Source organism: Salvelinus sp. IW2-2015, linkage group LG11, assembly GCF_002910315.2.
Source record: "Salvelinus sp. IW2-2015 linkage group LG11, ASM291031v2, whole genome shotgun sequence".
NCBI classification, from domain to species: Eukaryota; Metazoa; Chordata; class Actinopteri; order Salmoniformes; family Salmonidae; genus Salvelinus; species Salvelinus sp. IW2-2015.
In genome coordinates this window covers 17,058,694-17,074,549 of record NC_036851.1, presented here as the reverse complement: position 1 = coordinate 17,074,549, position 15,856 = coordinate 17,058,694, and the positions used below count along the sequence as shown (strand labels likewise).

The following is a 15,856-nucleotide window of genomic DNA, read 5'->3' as shown; positions in this document are numbered from 1 at the left end:
CCTGACATCAACGTAACTGACGCATTACCCTGACATCAACGTAACTGACGCATTACCCTGACATCAACGTAACTGACGCATTACCCTGACATCAATGTAACTGACGCCTTACCCTGACATCAACGTAACTGACACGTTACCATGACATAAATGTAACTTACACGTTACATGCTGACCAGACCGGACACGTCGCGCGCGTGAGCGTCGCAAAATAAATGTAGAAACCCATGTTATTAAATTATTGCACCCACACTGCTCGCGTGCCAACGAGCGTCTGCGTTGCCAAGGGCTAAAATAGAAGTCAGTTCTATTTGTGATGCAGATCGCGCTGCAAGTCCTGCCTCTCCCATCTCCTCATTGGTTTATAGAAGCAGGTACCCACGTGCCATCTCCTCATTGGTTATACCCACGTGGGTGATTGAAAGACAAAATGTTTTGCCGGTCGTCGTGGTAATACAATGAAAGTTTAGATGCCAATCACCATATAAGTTCAAAGAAGAAAAAGCCTGGAAGGAGGAGAGATGACTAGAAACGATTGGTTGGCCATTTTATGTGTGGATTAATTGGCGGAGTAGAGGAGCTTGTGCATTTCATGTAAAATAACAACTCAATGTTTATATCCCAGGACAACAGCAAGCTAGCTAAATAGGACAAATTAGCTAGCAAGTGCAAGCTAACTAGCTAAGTTGCCATACATGTTTAATGCTTTTCGACCTGTCCCCAAATTAATGTCATTGGTTCAGAGTTTGTTTTGCTATTTTAACCTGAGTGTCGTGATCGCGTTTGGTGTAGGGGGACAAAATAAATGTATGCACGATAGCGCACGATGGCGCACGCGCGCAGCCGGTTTGGGTTCCGTGTTACCCTGACATCAATGTAACTGACGCATTACCCKGAATGACAGTCCCACCCTCCAGCCTCTCCTGGGAGTAACACCCCCGATTGAAACAAKGATGGATTAATAAAAAGGGAAAAAACGACCGCGGGTTCTGCTTCACAGGGAAAGCAGGCTTTGCATCTCTCGCCCCCGCTCCTAAATCGATACAAGCTGTCCACCCACTTGACCAGCTCGCCCCGCAGTTTCTATGTAAGCGGTTAGGCTACTTACGTTGTGCAGTTTATAGTAGAGCCCGCAGGCGTTGCACACCGGGTCGCCATTGCCGTTACGCCTCCAAAGGGTGGTGGTGGTGGTCTGACAGTTAGCGCAGCAGGTGCCAGCTCGTCTCGAAGCGGACTGAGGAGGAGAAAAAGGCAGAACGTTAATAGGCTACATTATGAATAAAGCCATTCAAATGTTAGCTGATTTGACGATTGTATTAGCTTAGGCAACAGAGATCAACGAGGAAAGTGAACATGACATGAATACGATTATTGAAATTAACTACCATGGCCATGTAGGCGTAGCCTAATGCATAGACTAATATAGATTAGGCCTATACATTTCAAATGTTCATTCGGAATTTTGCCTATAGGATATTTCTGCGTTTAAAACTTAAAACCTCTCGTTTTATAGCCTATTGTAATGTCCCACTCTCAGGGCTACATTCACACATAACTTCAAAGCCAGGCCAGCGCCAGTTAGACTCATGAAATTGCTTACAGGGAGTCACATCTGTATTTGTTTAATTGAATATATTCTGTGATTTATACAAGCTTAATTCAATTTTCCAATTTGTGCAATGCTACAAAAGCTGTTTCTCTGAAATGCGTTGTTTCTGTCTTGTACCAATTTCTGCTGTCATATTTCATTTAATAAAAAAATTAGATAGGCTACATTAATAATTTATACCGTCTCTATGCATGATTCTCCCTTCCCTTGATCCAGAGAATCAAACGACCCGGACTATAGGCGTCTATAAGACCAGGACCCTGTCTGCCAATGCCCTTTGTGTCCATTACAGATCTATTCTTCATACATAATAAGAAACATTTAGGCTCACAATACAATAACACTACAGCCATGTATATTGCATGTAGGCCTATGTATTTATTTTAATTAATTTAGTGTTTTATGAGAGTGGTTCATGCAAAACATCCCGAGTAAAAACTAGGATGGCGACCGACGGAATTTAAAAAAACAGAAAAGTAGAATACTACTACAACAAAAAACACATCGCATTCCGGKGCATAAAGCTTGTGCCAGTGCCAACGGAGCATGACCAACAAACAACAGACCAAGAACATAAATACATTTATTTTCCAATCCCCACCACCATCCCGCCCCTCACGTTCTCTCTCTCTCTTCACACATAACTGGGTCCTATAGTGTTATGATAATCGCTTTACAGTATATTGTAAAAGTCTGGCCTGCCGGGTCCATACAAAATGCAGTGGTATTTGTTGAAGGCGGAAACACCCGGGAGCCTGGCTTCCTTATCGTGCCGGGGCAGATATCCGAATAGGAAACAACTGGATGCCCTTTGAACAGAACTCTGAAAACACTTGAGTTGAAAATGCAAAGCTGTGGCCACAGACCGACCCATGGAAAATGTAATGGACTTCTCATCGAGAGAACGAGTCAGAGGCGCGCTTATTTACACCAAGCGGCGCTAAAATGACTTATAGCCTACTTGTTCCACTAATGCTGACAATAACGCTAATACAGTCTGTTACAATATATTTCAGAAAGACAGTTGTAGAAATAAAAAACAACATTCACAATGTTCTCCATCCCATTACATGTATCTCAATGGAAGATAACCTAGGCAAAGACAAACTCAGGCAACCATTGCAATGTGTTAAACAATTACGATATTTCAAAAAGGCCACCGCGTGGGTTAGACTACACTTGTAAATTAAAACATGAATTTACATTTAACAACACGAGTGAATTGGGCTATAATTTGGTCTATTATTGCGTCTTTGGAACTGCATGACTGGATGACTGCATAATGAGTGTCAATTTAATTAGATAGTAAGGTATAAGCTATTGATTGAAATATTCCCATTAGGCCTATGTATAGTAGTATGATTTAATTATGTCAGAACAAAACTATTCAGATCTAGCCTATACAMAAATTAGGTATGGCGGGTAAACCCCTACTGATCATTAACATGTTCAGAGGGAAACAAGGTAGAAAAYTTCCTTATATAAATAAAGTAAAATATGTTTTAGCAAAATGTAAATACGAATTTAAAGTTTATATCAATCTAAATCCATTGCATATTAATGCGTAAATGTTTGGAGCTACCCAAAAGTTAGCATTTGGAATGTGRCTTGAACTGCCACTGAAATTAAGTCACTTCTCACAACTTGAATATCTTAAAAAGTTCGAGACGGTAAGTAGGCCTATCCTATACAATCAAAATTATGAATCCTAATCAGAGGTCTGAATATAAAATGAACAAATAAACCTTTTCAAAATAATCAGGAACCAGTATAATTTGGGGAAAAATGTATTGTAATAATAACTTGTAAATTAAACATACAGTAATAATTCAGCCCACCTGAGACAATGAAAATATATAGGCGTATGTGCATTAGAAATAACAGGGCTCAGAATAATCCTTGCTCGTAAATGCCTTTGCAGAAACACTGGACAAAGTATTTGTGTGTGTGCACTGTTTTTCACTCACTTCAGCGTGGTGATAACCAAAGCAGCATGGGCATTGGATCAGTGACAGTATCAGCAGTATCAGCACTAATGATAGCAGTTAAAATGTCAATAGTAGCAGTATTGTAACAGGCGGTGTAGGCAATCACCAGGGGGTGTGAGGGACAAACAATTCCAGGAAGATCATAGGGAAAATACAACTTTCCTGGAATTGTCCTGGCGGTATCTGCTTCGTGCTCTATTTTGGCCCCCTTTCTCAGATGTGGAAGGGTAGACGGGAGCGAGATGGGGACTCACCAGTCTGCGTTTGGGCTTGATGAGAGGTCTGTTCTGGCCGTTCATCTTGTGGTACAGGCCGCAGGCATTGCACAGGTAGTGGCCCGTCCCGTCCCGCCGCCACAGCGGGGTGGAGGTGGCACCGCAGTTGACACACTCGCGCCCCTCTGAGCAGAATTCAAGTGGAGGGAAGACAAAGGGACATTTATATAATTAAAAAGTTCACACTCCATCAAAAGCTAAACAGTAACGGATTCACATTGAAGACAATAGCCGTCAGGAGGACACAGAGGAAATCATGAGCCTACTGGACACTCTTCATTAGTAGTGTAATATGAAGTCCAAGCCCCCCCCCCCACACACACACTGGGAGGACAGTGTCTCAGTGTACATATCAGTGTGCAGGTGTACCAGCCAAAGACAATCCCATATGTCTGTCATTTGTACAGTTTGGTTCAGGGCGAATCGCCATGGACACAGACACCTGTATGTAAAGTGATCCAGGGTAGGAAACCCAGAGACAGCCAGGACGTGTCCAAAGGTGTCCAAACAGATGAATGTGAGACACCATCAAATTAGAGCTACATAATTAATGTGCTGTGGGCACACATGAGAGGAAACAGACGAGTGTGGTGCTGGTGGTGGTATTAAATGTGGGCCTGACCACATRGTGGTCTCCAACAAATAGGTGCCCATATTATAGCTCAGTATCACTTTATACCAGCCCGGTTTCTATGTTTCCCTTAACTCGTGACTTTTGAAATTATTTACTAAATCTTTTCATTGTTAGGTTTCTGAACACACCCTCTTCTGGTGTGTTCAGGGTTCAAGTCTTTTCACCCACTTCTACATCTTCAGCTGCAGAAAGACAGTGGGTGTTGCCTGTCTCTCTCTCTCTCTCRRRRRWCWMYRWGSWRMSWSMMWMYWWMKARYSYCWSYSTCAAATGGGCCGTTGCTGAACCTCGACCAAAATGGCCTTGTTTAATTCATGTTTTCCTCTCCCTAGAGCATCGTGCCTTTATTCCTATTATAATGTCAGCAACACCCATAGTCCCACCTAAACCTGAGAAAGGGATCTGCTCTGGACAATGGCAACGCTCCTTTTGAAGTGTATTCTGAGTGTTTGACTCTCTCTCCCTGTTTTGTCAGTCCAGCAGAGGCACCAGTATCAATACAACATCGCCTTCCAGCTCCAAAATTACAAAAGCTGTTGAATTGTTGTGTAATTTGGGAAGTTCCTTGGGGAGAAAACACTGAAATCCCACTGGCCGAGAGTATAGTAGAGAGACTGAGGCCATTGCCTTTCCAGGGAGGAGGTATGTAGGTGAGCGGATAGGGKTAGTTGAAGGTTATTTAAACAGGAAGTAACACTGTCTTAAGGTATGTGCTGACTGCTGAAATGTCACTGTGGCATTTCATACAACAATCAATCACGGCTCCATCAGACTTTGGGACTGATAAAGGAATGGCAGACCTTATGTGAGTTACTGATTCTGGATCTGTAAGGGAAGCTTCAAGTTCATGTGTATTTCTCTGTTCTGATAGTTACAATGCTCTTGCATAAAATAATCCCGTTAAAAGATTTGTGGATACTGTTTTAATTAAAATATTTGCATAACCAATCTGCCATCCACAAATTATTGAACTACTGAGCATACATCAGATAATAACACTTTGATCTSTAGTGATAATCCAAATGAAGACAGTTGTTTGCTAATATCTCTATACACTAACGAACAGTTAGAGAGACTCCACATTCAAATTATTTTTGGACACCAGGCCCACAACATAATTAACTTTGAGTTAATTAGTCTGAGCAAATGTAATGATAAATGTCTCCCTATGAGCTCATGTGATGGCTTGATTAACTATATAATTAACTATCTAATATTTTTAGAGTAGCAGTTATTATTACAATATCATAACCTTATTATCAATTATTATTATTGTATTATGACTTTGTTGTCTTCGATATGGTCATTACTACTAGTGTTAATCATCCTTTCATCTCCCTGGGCTTGATTCTTTCTCACTYTCTCAGCGCACTGGGCCAAGGCCATGCTTAAAAACACAAACAYCAGGGCTCTGTCGCCTGTGACAGCGCGTCCCGACAGTGCTTTGTTAGTATTGGGGCGAGCAGTGGACGGTGGAGGTCGTGATTTGTTCACTCAAAGTATACAGGATATGGCAGGAGTCGCCAGAGCGTCGTGACTCCTGCATTTTTTAAGCTTCTGCCAAACAAGGGCATTGGTGGCATTTATTTTCAGCATTCAGCCAATCAGCCCAGATAAACACGACCACATTGCATATGGTTTCAAAAGGATGATTAGGTTAGCATTCGTGCAATTTTGTAATAAAAAAACTGTATTTTTTTTAAAATCTGGATAGAGACATGCTTATTATAGGCCTAGGCCTAGCACTAGCATTATAGGCCTAGCACTTTCAACAGGCCTACTAATAAAAACATTCACAATAAGTATTATTACATATTCTATTGAAATATTATTATATTCAGAACCCTCTTTATAATAATTCTGCCAACTAGCCTATAAGCCTATAATTCCGTATTTTAATTTTGGTGATTGTTTGACTTTAGGCTGTTATCTCCTTGCCTCGACTCAAAAGTGTTTAATCATGATCAAACCTGAATATTTGCGTTTCAAATATTAGTCGTTTCATGTTAAATGCTTAATCATTTCATTTAAGTGGATGGTGTTTACAAGTGGTGACGAATGCGATGGAACAGAGATAAGAGCCACTGGGACAGGTTTGGGAAGGAGAGAAGCGCTGCGGGTAAAATAACCTGAGGTTATTACAGCAACTGTTCGACAGRGAAACACTTACAGGACCACCCAATCTATTTCTTGAAGATTAAAGCATTCATAGCCCTACAAGTAAAATACATTTAGAACAAGCTAAATGTTAATTGTTGTTTGGGCCCTGACAGAAATCCATGCACTTCCAAAGCGTTTTGACAAAACATAGGCCTGACACTGGTTTATATTGTCCTAACATGGACTCCCAATATTTGTATACCTTAAAATTACATAATTAGGCTATACCAGACTCTTTATGCGCAGGGTAACTTTAGGAATAGACTTATGAAACTCACCTGAGCACGACCGGGCTTTGCTTTTACACTTCGGCGTAAAGCTGGATGAAGATCCACCCAGCAGGCTACCGGGGTGGAAGAGACTGCCGCCGTATTCGTGTGGTGTTGGGAGAGAGTATGGGTAGGTCGGGATGGGGTGGTGTGTTGCGGGAGTTTGGGCACTCATCGAAGCCAGGCTGTTGCGGAGAGGACTGCAACCCTCCATTTTCATTCCCTCTGCCAGTGACACTTGGTATTTGATGGACTCCTTCTCGTCCATTCTTGTCGAGGTGGAGGTTGGAGAAGCAGGGCCGAGGTCCGGGGACACGTCTTTGGGAGGCGTAGGAGGGAAACTGTAGAGATGGTGCGGGCTGCAGTGGGACGCAGGGGTGAGGGAAGACACCGGAGCAGTGCTGGAGCTGCTACTGCAAGGGTAGCCGGAGCTAGCAGGATGCATTCCTGGCTTGCTGAAGTGGCTGACCGCCCATGCGTTATGGTGGTGGGCAGCAGAGAGGGCCGCCTTCCCGCTGTCAAGCCACGGAATGCCGGGGCTGTGGATTAGGTGTGGCCGGCAAACCTGACTCCCAAGGCGAGCTGTAAATAAGAAATATTATGATTTTTTTCTAATCGAAAGCGATGTGTCCAGTTCTATCACGCTGCGTAAAGTGCTGTCTCCTCACCAGTTCTATCACGCTGCGTAAAGTGCTGTCTCCTCACCTGTTGATGTCAATTCCAAACTATTTAAACTCGACATTGAGGTATATTTTTCCTAGTGTAAAAGTGATTAAAATAGCCTACAGGGCACCAACTTTAAAACCACGCCATTTCACAGTCCCAGCGAAATCTAAAACAATAGTTAGGCTACTACAGCTCCGTACCATAGACTACTTGACAAAAATATTTACAGATGTAAATGTTTACGCTTGTTGCAACACAATCTCTTATTGTCGAAAGGCATGTATGGGAGAAAGAAATCCACGGGGAGAAAATGTGATCAGTGTAAAGGCCTCGACTGAACTGCTATTTGCCTATGGTCATTGCCTGTTGGTCGCTCAGTTCCAGATCTTGGACTAAATAATGTTATTAGTAATTTTGCGTTTTGATGTTATATCCGGGAAGTGTCTCTCTCTCTCTCTAGAAACCCCTGCTCCAACAGAGGGGTTAAATGACATACTTCCCTTTCCTCTTGCTGTCTCTTGCTAGAAATTCTCGTTTTATGATTCCARGCCGTACGCCAGAGACAGCCACGCGCATGGACATCTATGTGTTACAGTATTTCAATTGACATCATTTATGTTCTCACATATTGAATAAGATACCATATCTAGATTTGTTTTTAAATACAAGGTTCTTTATGGACGACTTTTTACTGGTAATAGAAAAATGTTCTGTGCCAAAGCTCTTTGTGCATCAAACATCACACAACCAGTTATGGCAATAATATAGGCCTACCATCGATTAGTTTTAAAGCAACAGCCTGGGTGGTTGGATACATGTTGTCTTATTGCACCCTCTCACAATTACCTAAAGGCTATAAAACAGACTTAAATACAGTTAAATCACAAGGCTGAGCGCGTCTTACCATGTGCCTGGCTGTATGTAACCCTGGCCCGGGAGTTGGCATAGTAGGGGTTCCCCTGAGAGTCCAAGTGGTTTAAAAACACATCCACTTCGTCTGGTGGCAAAAGCGGCGCCATGGGCTCCATGTAGTTGTGGGCCAAGCTGTGGTGATGCGAGTCTGGGTGCTGCCCATTCAACACGGCGTGATGATGCGCCATCCACCGAGATTGATCGGCTGCGACTTCCATACCTAAATAGTCGATAACTTTATCCAATATATCACCAAAACGTCGTACTTTTTCTGAAAATATAAGTTATCTTTATGTGGTCCTTCTCCTGGATTAAGCAATTTTTACAGTCCCGAAATGTGGAGAAAAGGATGGACGTAGTGATGTCATACGGGTTTTCGGCACACTCTCCTTAAAGGTTCTTTGCTTCAGAAATAGAATCCTTGATCCGTTTTATTGGCTCTTACTGACACCTGCAATGAAACACAACAACATTTTATAATTTAATACACAACCTGGTGCCAGACTCTTTTGCACAACTTCTTCGGCGATGTATGCAAAATATACGAGATTGTTGTTTTCCCTATACGTTCAATCATCCCAGGCGACCTTTTACAAACAGCTTTCACCACAAGACTGTATATTTTTTAAACTACTTACAGTGTATTGCACCATTGCTGCAATGTTATACTCATAACACATGCATCCAATCTTATTCCATTGGAAAAAAGTATTTKTTCTGAATTTACCTGTTGAAAGTTTGATCTATGACTACGATCAGCTGTTCAAACAGACTTTAATCTCTGAAACGCCTGATCCGTGAGGTACCCCGGCGCACTTTCCTACTGAATTGTGGCAGTACACTGACGCGACTGGCGCCAGTAAATTCCATATCAAGCGAGCCGGGGCGGAGTCAAGGGCGAGCAGTGACCTCCTGTAAGCCAATCACAGATCAGTATAGCTGCAATTGGCTCATGTATCCCAGCTGTTTCAGTTTCCATTCGAAACAGTAATGCCCCGGACCAAAAAACTAAAAGACATATCAATCAGCGGTGTAATTTCTCGGGGGWCTTTTCTCTCTCGTGAAGCTCGCAGAATGAGCAATTTGCCCCTGATAATGTCTTCTTTTACCAACACTCAGAGACGGACAGCCCAGATGGAGGCAAATTGAAACTGTAAYTTGTAAGCCTGACAATTTCTGTAACAGTCAACTAGGCCTACATTATCTGGCAAACGCAGTAGCCTATAGGCTGTTGCCACCTTGAGATTGTTTAGCCTTTAGATAACACAACATTATATTGCTAAGTTTGAATTCAAAGTGTATGCCAATGCTATTTTGTATAGGCTAGTTAAATGAAACCAACCAGATTAGATGTTCAACATGCTTAGTGGGCTAATTGAAATGCTATCAAACATCATAAAATAATTAAMCAGTCTTTTGGTTATTATTCTGTATTCAACAGTAAAGTGGTTGTTTTTCACATATGCCTTGTTTTACAGCATAGGCCCTTGTGGAGAACTGCATCGGCAGTTTGGACACATTTTACAAGGATTCTATATGCCAATTATGTAAATGTCTTGTAGAACAACACCAATTGCAAGTGTGAATGTTCACATGATCCTGCAATGCATATAAAACCAATTGTCAGTACCTCTAGGATTAATAGGAGAGGAGCCGTTTTATGACTTCGAAAGTGGGGCCATTGTTGTGAGCGCCTAAGTCTTTAATTAGTAGTCACGATATTCCTCTTGTGAAAACATTGGTTTTGCCTAAGATCTAGAGCAGTCAACACTTTTTGCATGTTAATGGAGCCTTTTTCTCACTTGGTGGTACAGACAGGGCGCCAGGCCCGCCTCACCTGTGTAAAACCAATTGGTGACCATTAGCGACACTTTGTTCATTCTTGTTTACATTCAACTCATGGCTGAAACAAGAAGGCTTGTCCACCACAGGCATAAAGACAGTGTCGCAAATAACCTTTTATCAAGTGCGCCGGTATAACCAGCTAGGTTTTGTCCTACAACCGCTCTACATACCCAAATACATGTGATTTGTTTCAAGCCAGGAATAGATTGGAAGGCCTCATAAGCAAAAGCCTATTGAATAGGCTACCAACTGAACCTCCTAAAATGTAGTCTATAATCCAGCGCTTGTTATGAGGTTATTAGGTTTAGCCTTCAAGTGGTGTTTTATTATAATGTGATGAAATACTGTAGCCTACACACTTTTGCACAGGTATTCTATGGGCCTGTCTGTACCTGATCAAAATAATACGGGGAAAGAGCATCCAGGATAAAATCGCCAGTCGAGACGTACTGGCTTACCCTCTATAGTAAAAATGTGGCATTTCGTGCCATACATCACGATATTGAATATTAAAGAAAATGTTTGCATGTCTTTTTTAATAAAGAAAGTGTGTGTGGCGTGCGTGATTGACAGACAATAATTGGAGGGAGCTCCSGGCCCAGACTGGCCGCCTCTCTGACGCCCCGACTAGACGTCACAGAAAAAAATCTCAGCGCATGGACTTCACAATCGTTCCAAAAAAGCCTCGAGATCAGTTACGTCCAAGCTTTGTTTATTCTGATAGAAATACAGTGATGTTTTGGCCAAGCATAAATCAAATAATTACATTCTTAGGCTACTATACTCAACCTGTGAAAAAAAGAATGCATGAATAGCTTAACGCAATGTTAGAACGAGGGCATTTGGACAGTTTGGGCTTTGATATGGGGATGTTTGCAGGGTGTGTGTGTTTGTGTGCGTGCTTGCGCGCGAGCGAGAGTGTGTGTGGCTTGGCATTCAGTCATTGGCATCTGGTCAGGGGCCATGACATGATGAGCTCAGCTCTCTGTGCTTGTCAACTTCTAAAATCAACAAATGAGTGTATGTGGGGTCATAACACACCCAAGGGTCTCCTTATGTAATCACCCAAATAACAGACATTCTCCTGAAATGAGAGCTATAGCAGCTGAAAATGTCAGGTGTAGGTGTCTTAATAAATAGGTTTCTTTGAAATAATTTGCCACTGTCAATTGTCATTCATTGGCAGGTCAAGTTACAGAGATTTCAAACCATGTTTTCTATGGCACTTTGGTCTAAAGTACAACATAAATATTCCCTGAAGATACAGGACTGCACTGAAAAAATTATAAAAACCATCAACACAAGAGATCTCTCTAAACTATGATGCATCAATTTAACAGCAATGCAACGACTACATGTTTTCAACGTAAAGCAAGAGGAATTCAAATCTTGTGTTTTGCCAAACCCTAATAGTGATCATGGCAGGTCATCTTTTTTCCCCCTTACATCACCGCTGCTGTTTGTCTGTCTGTGTGGTTGTCTGTCCTCGGTGCTGTGCTCCTCTGTACCGCAGCCTGCTCTGTGCTGTGTGGCTGGGACTGGGTGGGTCAGGCCCAGCAAGCAGCCTCTCCATTGTTGTTTCGCATGTTTGCCAAATGGATTACTCAGCGGGATTTACCCCTCTGTAATTTATACCTTCATTAATCCCATTTGTATCTGTGCTGGAACAAAGGANGGGGGGGGGGGGGTCCTCGCTCAAGGACATAGCAGCATTGTCTCACAGGGGATGCTATCCTACTAGAGCGGTAGAGCCCTTGGAGGTAAGCACATTAACCCTTCCTTGCTGCCTATGACTGAGGGAAAACATTTATTCCCATACCAAATGTTCATTGGCTATACATGTCAATGACAGGCATTGTTATGAATAAGAGGCAATACGATGGTAGCAAAACCATGTCAATTCAGGATACTTTTTCTCTTCTGCCGTAGGTTTGTAGGCCTATCTGTGCAGCGGTCAGCTTTAAAGTCCTACTCCAGACTAATTTTCACTCCATGTAACACCTGATTTACTTAACAAAAGGCACATTTCATGTTGAAGATATCCCTACGACCATTGTTAAGGTAAGGTGAATGACCGGACGGTTGTTATTTTAGATTTATTTATGATTTAACCTTTATTTAACTAGGCAAGCCAGTTAAGAACAAATTATTATTTACAATGACGGCCTACCAAAAGGCAAAAGGCCTCCTGCGGGGACCGGGGCTGGGATTAAAAATAKAAATTCAAAAAATAAATAAATATAGGACAAAACACACATCACAACAAGATAGACCTAAGACAACAACATAGCAAGGCAGCAACACATGACAACACAGCATGGTAGCTACACAACATGACAACAACATGGTAGCAACACAACATGGTTATTACTGAACCAGAGTCGGTGTACGAGCAACAGAGACCATTCCAATAATTAACAGGTGCTGCTATGAAATGAGCTTGCCTTTCTCTACCTGTTTGTTCCCCTTGCTTATGGTCAACATCCATCATTATTCAGAGGGGGGGTGGGGGGTAGAGAAAGCCACAGAGGGGTTTGTGAAGATAAGCAGAGCTGGGGAGAGGAGAATGACACAAACCAGCTGAAGCATTATTGTCCTTTACTCATGGGTAATTACATCGAGCACAGGGCACTGGGGGCTATAGAGTAGACAGAAGCAGACAGCACACAGCCCATCCTAGTGGAAGTGCGAACCCAGAACAGGGTTGTGAAAGCAATGCATTTTCACCCTCATATTAAACTAGATGCCATAACTGTTTTCTGAGTTGGTGAATCTGGCWACTGTATGTTCAAAGGACATGTTCATAGTATAATGGTCCATTATTGGATGGACTTCTGTACATTTTGGCTCCATGGACCTCACTGGTAGCCTTGATATCATTTGAGAGGGTATTTATATTAGGTCTAAGTGATCATCTTGACCACACTTATCTGACACACACGCAGAAAAGGGACGCTTAACTGGTATGGCATGTGAGGTGACTGATAGGTAAGGGGCCACATGCTGAGTTTCGAGTGTAAGTGTAATTTTTATTAGCTGATGACAGTCTCACGAGGGCAATAAATCTGCCTGCTCGAGACAACAGTCCCGCCCGCCCCTGTTTCTATTCGACCGCTGAGACCATGACGTTATTGCCCTTTCTTGTGATGAAAGGGGGTTGMTTACTGGAGTCTTAATGCGTTTGAAAGCACAGGTGATTAGTGGATACATACATCGTCATCTTAATATGACGCTGATGTTGATCTCACAACCGTGATTGGTTAGCCTAGATCTGCACAATTCCATAACCCAAGGCCACAGCAATTGTCACGTTTAATTAAAGTTCAATTGTGATTAACTTTTTAATACTTCACGAACATCTAGTAAAACAACAGATCACATGAAGTCTGTTCATTCAACTGATTGGGCTACTCGTAATAACCATGTAATAACACTGTTAAACCGTGAAGAATTGAATCTGGACAAATGATAGCCTAATCGATGGTGCGGAATGTATGTCTTTGGGAGGACCTTAGCTCTACCAGATGACTTCATGTTCAATGCATCACATTGTGTTGTATTCCTAGTTGATACAGCCTAATTGTTACAAAGACACGTAATAACGAATACTGAAAGGACCTATAGCATACTGTTTCTATGCATTCTATTTAGTCTGATAAAAAAATGATGTTATTGTTTTGCAAGCCAGAAAACTGTGTTTGATAGTAGTAATTATAGATTTTACAGGGAAGTGCATGCAGTACTACATAAGCAGGATATAATAGCAGAATTAGATTACATGCTGCGTAACGAATTATTATAATTGGAAGACTATATGATATAAACCCATGAGAAACTGTTTGCATAAAATACAGTGAAATTGTAGTCTATTGTTATTATTGTGATAGCTTATATGTTATCTTGTTCTTCCCACATTCTAACACGGCTACTCCGTGACGGTGCCACTCCAAGTGCGGTGCCAACTAGGGCTCTCTGTAGCCTATAATGTGTGCAGTCAACGATGCATCATTATGAGGCAAGTATATTGATATATAGGCAGATGGATAAAAAAAAGCTTTACGCTTGGATAGCCCACTCTCACATATTTAATTTCAGTTGATGGACAACTAGTCTTTAAATATGTACCTCAACCAGTAACACGATTGCAAGGAATTTACAGCATGTCTAAATAATTCCACTTACAACAATAGTAAATAGTAAATAATGAATATCTCTTACCAACAGACTGACTCGGTCCCGCTCTGTCTAATGAGAGATTCAGTCCGGTAGCCTATAACCGGGTCTCCGTTTCGCCTGCCTGGCACTACGTAGATCTCGCTGACGTTTCCCTTTATGCGCAGTTATGGGTGGTGGACTGCCTAAAAATCAATCCGCGTTTGTTTGATGCTGCTGTGGAAGCTGTCCCTCTGTCCCAAAAGAGTTATGTCAGCTGGCAAGCAGTTTAGCATCGCCCCCCCCCCTCTCTATCTCTCCCGTTATCTCTATTTCTCTCTTTCGCTTTGCTCTCCCCCCTTTTCTTTCAATAGCTCCGCTGAAAACGAGGAGAAAAAAACTTGATAGACATAGGAGCAATGTATGTTGTTATGGTGCGTCAACCAGTCTCAATCTTGTCTTCCGGGTCGTGACTTCTTTGAGCATTTTGATATGGATTGTGAAAGAGGGGACGCACAGTATCTAGTGTTCATTCTTAAAATCCTCTTAAGCATAAGGTTTATCCGGCCAACAATTCCACTTCATAGTCGAAGCAGAACAGTTCCTTATGGAATGTGAGAGAGAGTGGCACGTCAGTATCACTCAACCAACCCGTGCAAGGTGAGTAACCCAGTAACTGAGTGAATACGAAAAAAAAGCTTCCTAAAGAGACACTGCTTCATTATTGTCATCCAATCCACTTGGATCAAACATCTTCCCAATCAGGTTATTGAGTTTAGTTGACTCAGATTTTTGTGATTCTATTACATATTGAGCTATCTTGGGTTGCTGGGCTCTCAAGCAAACTAAAACTACATGCACAATATAATTGGCCTACAGCAATCCGGTGTAATGAATTCCTTCCCCGCTCATTTTGATTGAAATACGGTATACCCCATGACCGACCCTCCCTCCTACGATCTTCTTTTTACTTTGTCCCACACATTAACACCAACTTTAAAACATGCAAAGCCTTGAAATCTCCTGCACGCGACCTAGGCTCGTGCGCTGCAGCTAAAGCCAGGCAGGTGCAAGGACTGCTGCATCCCGGGCCGTGTCCCCTAGAGTGCACACACACAAAAAGAGGAGAAAACCAAGCTTGCATAAAGAAAATAAAGACAAATTGAACTTTGACAGAATTACTTGCATTCATTTCAATGCTTAAAATCGCTTCTGCAAATACCTCTGTTTTGCATCCAGGAATAAGACCTTGAATAAAAACAACAGAAAAGAATATACACACTGTCACTAGTTTATGTGTCATTCCCAAAGGCCTAGTTGATTAAATAATCGAAAGAAAAATAAACTG

General features: G+C 42.0%; 1 protein-coding gene across 3 annotated transcripts in view; it reads right to left on the bottom strand.

Moving 5' to 3' along the window:
* The window catches only part of LOC111969923 (GATA-binding factor 2-like), an 18,771-nt gene extending 3,997 nt beyond the window's left edge, over positions 1–14,774 (bottom strand). Inside the window, exons 1-5 of one of the 3 annotated variants that reach the window (XM_070445570.1) lie at positions 14,575–14,774; positions 8,504–8,962; positions 6,943–7,515; positions 3,852–3,997; positions 1,109–1,234 (exon numbers count right to left, since the gene is read on the bottom strand). In XM_070445570.1, the coding sequence (XP_070301671.1) occupies positions 1,109–1,234; positions 3,852–3,997; positions 6,943–7,515; positions 8,504–8,729 (1,071 nt within the window). In that variant the 5' untranslated portion in view covers positions 8,730–8,962; positions 14,575–14,774. The other 2 variants (XM_023996317.2, XM_070445569.1) reach the window with 2 other exon arrangements.
* Between the last annotated feature and the right edge of the window lie 1,082 nt (positions 14,775–15,856).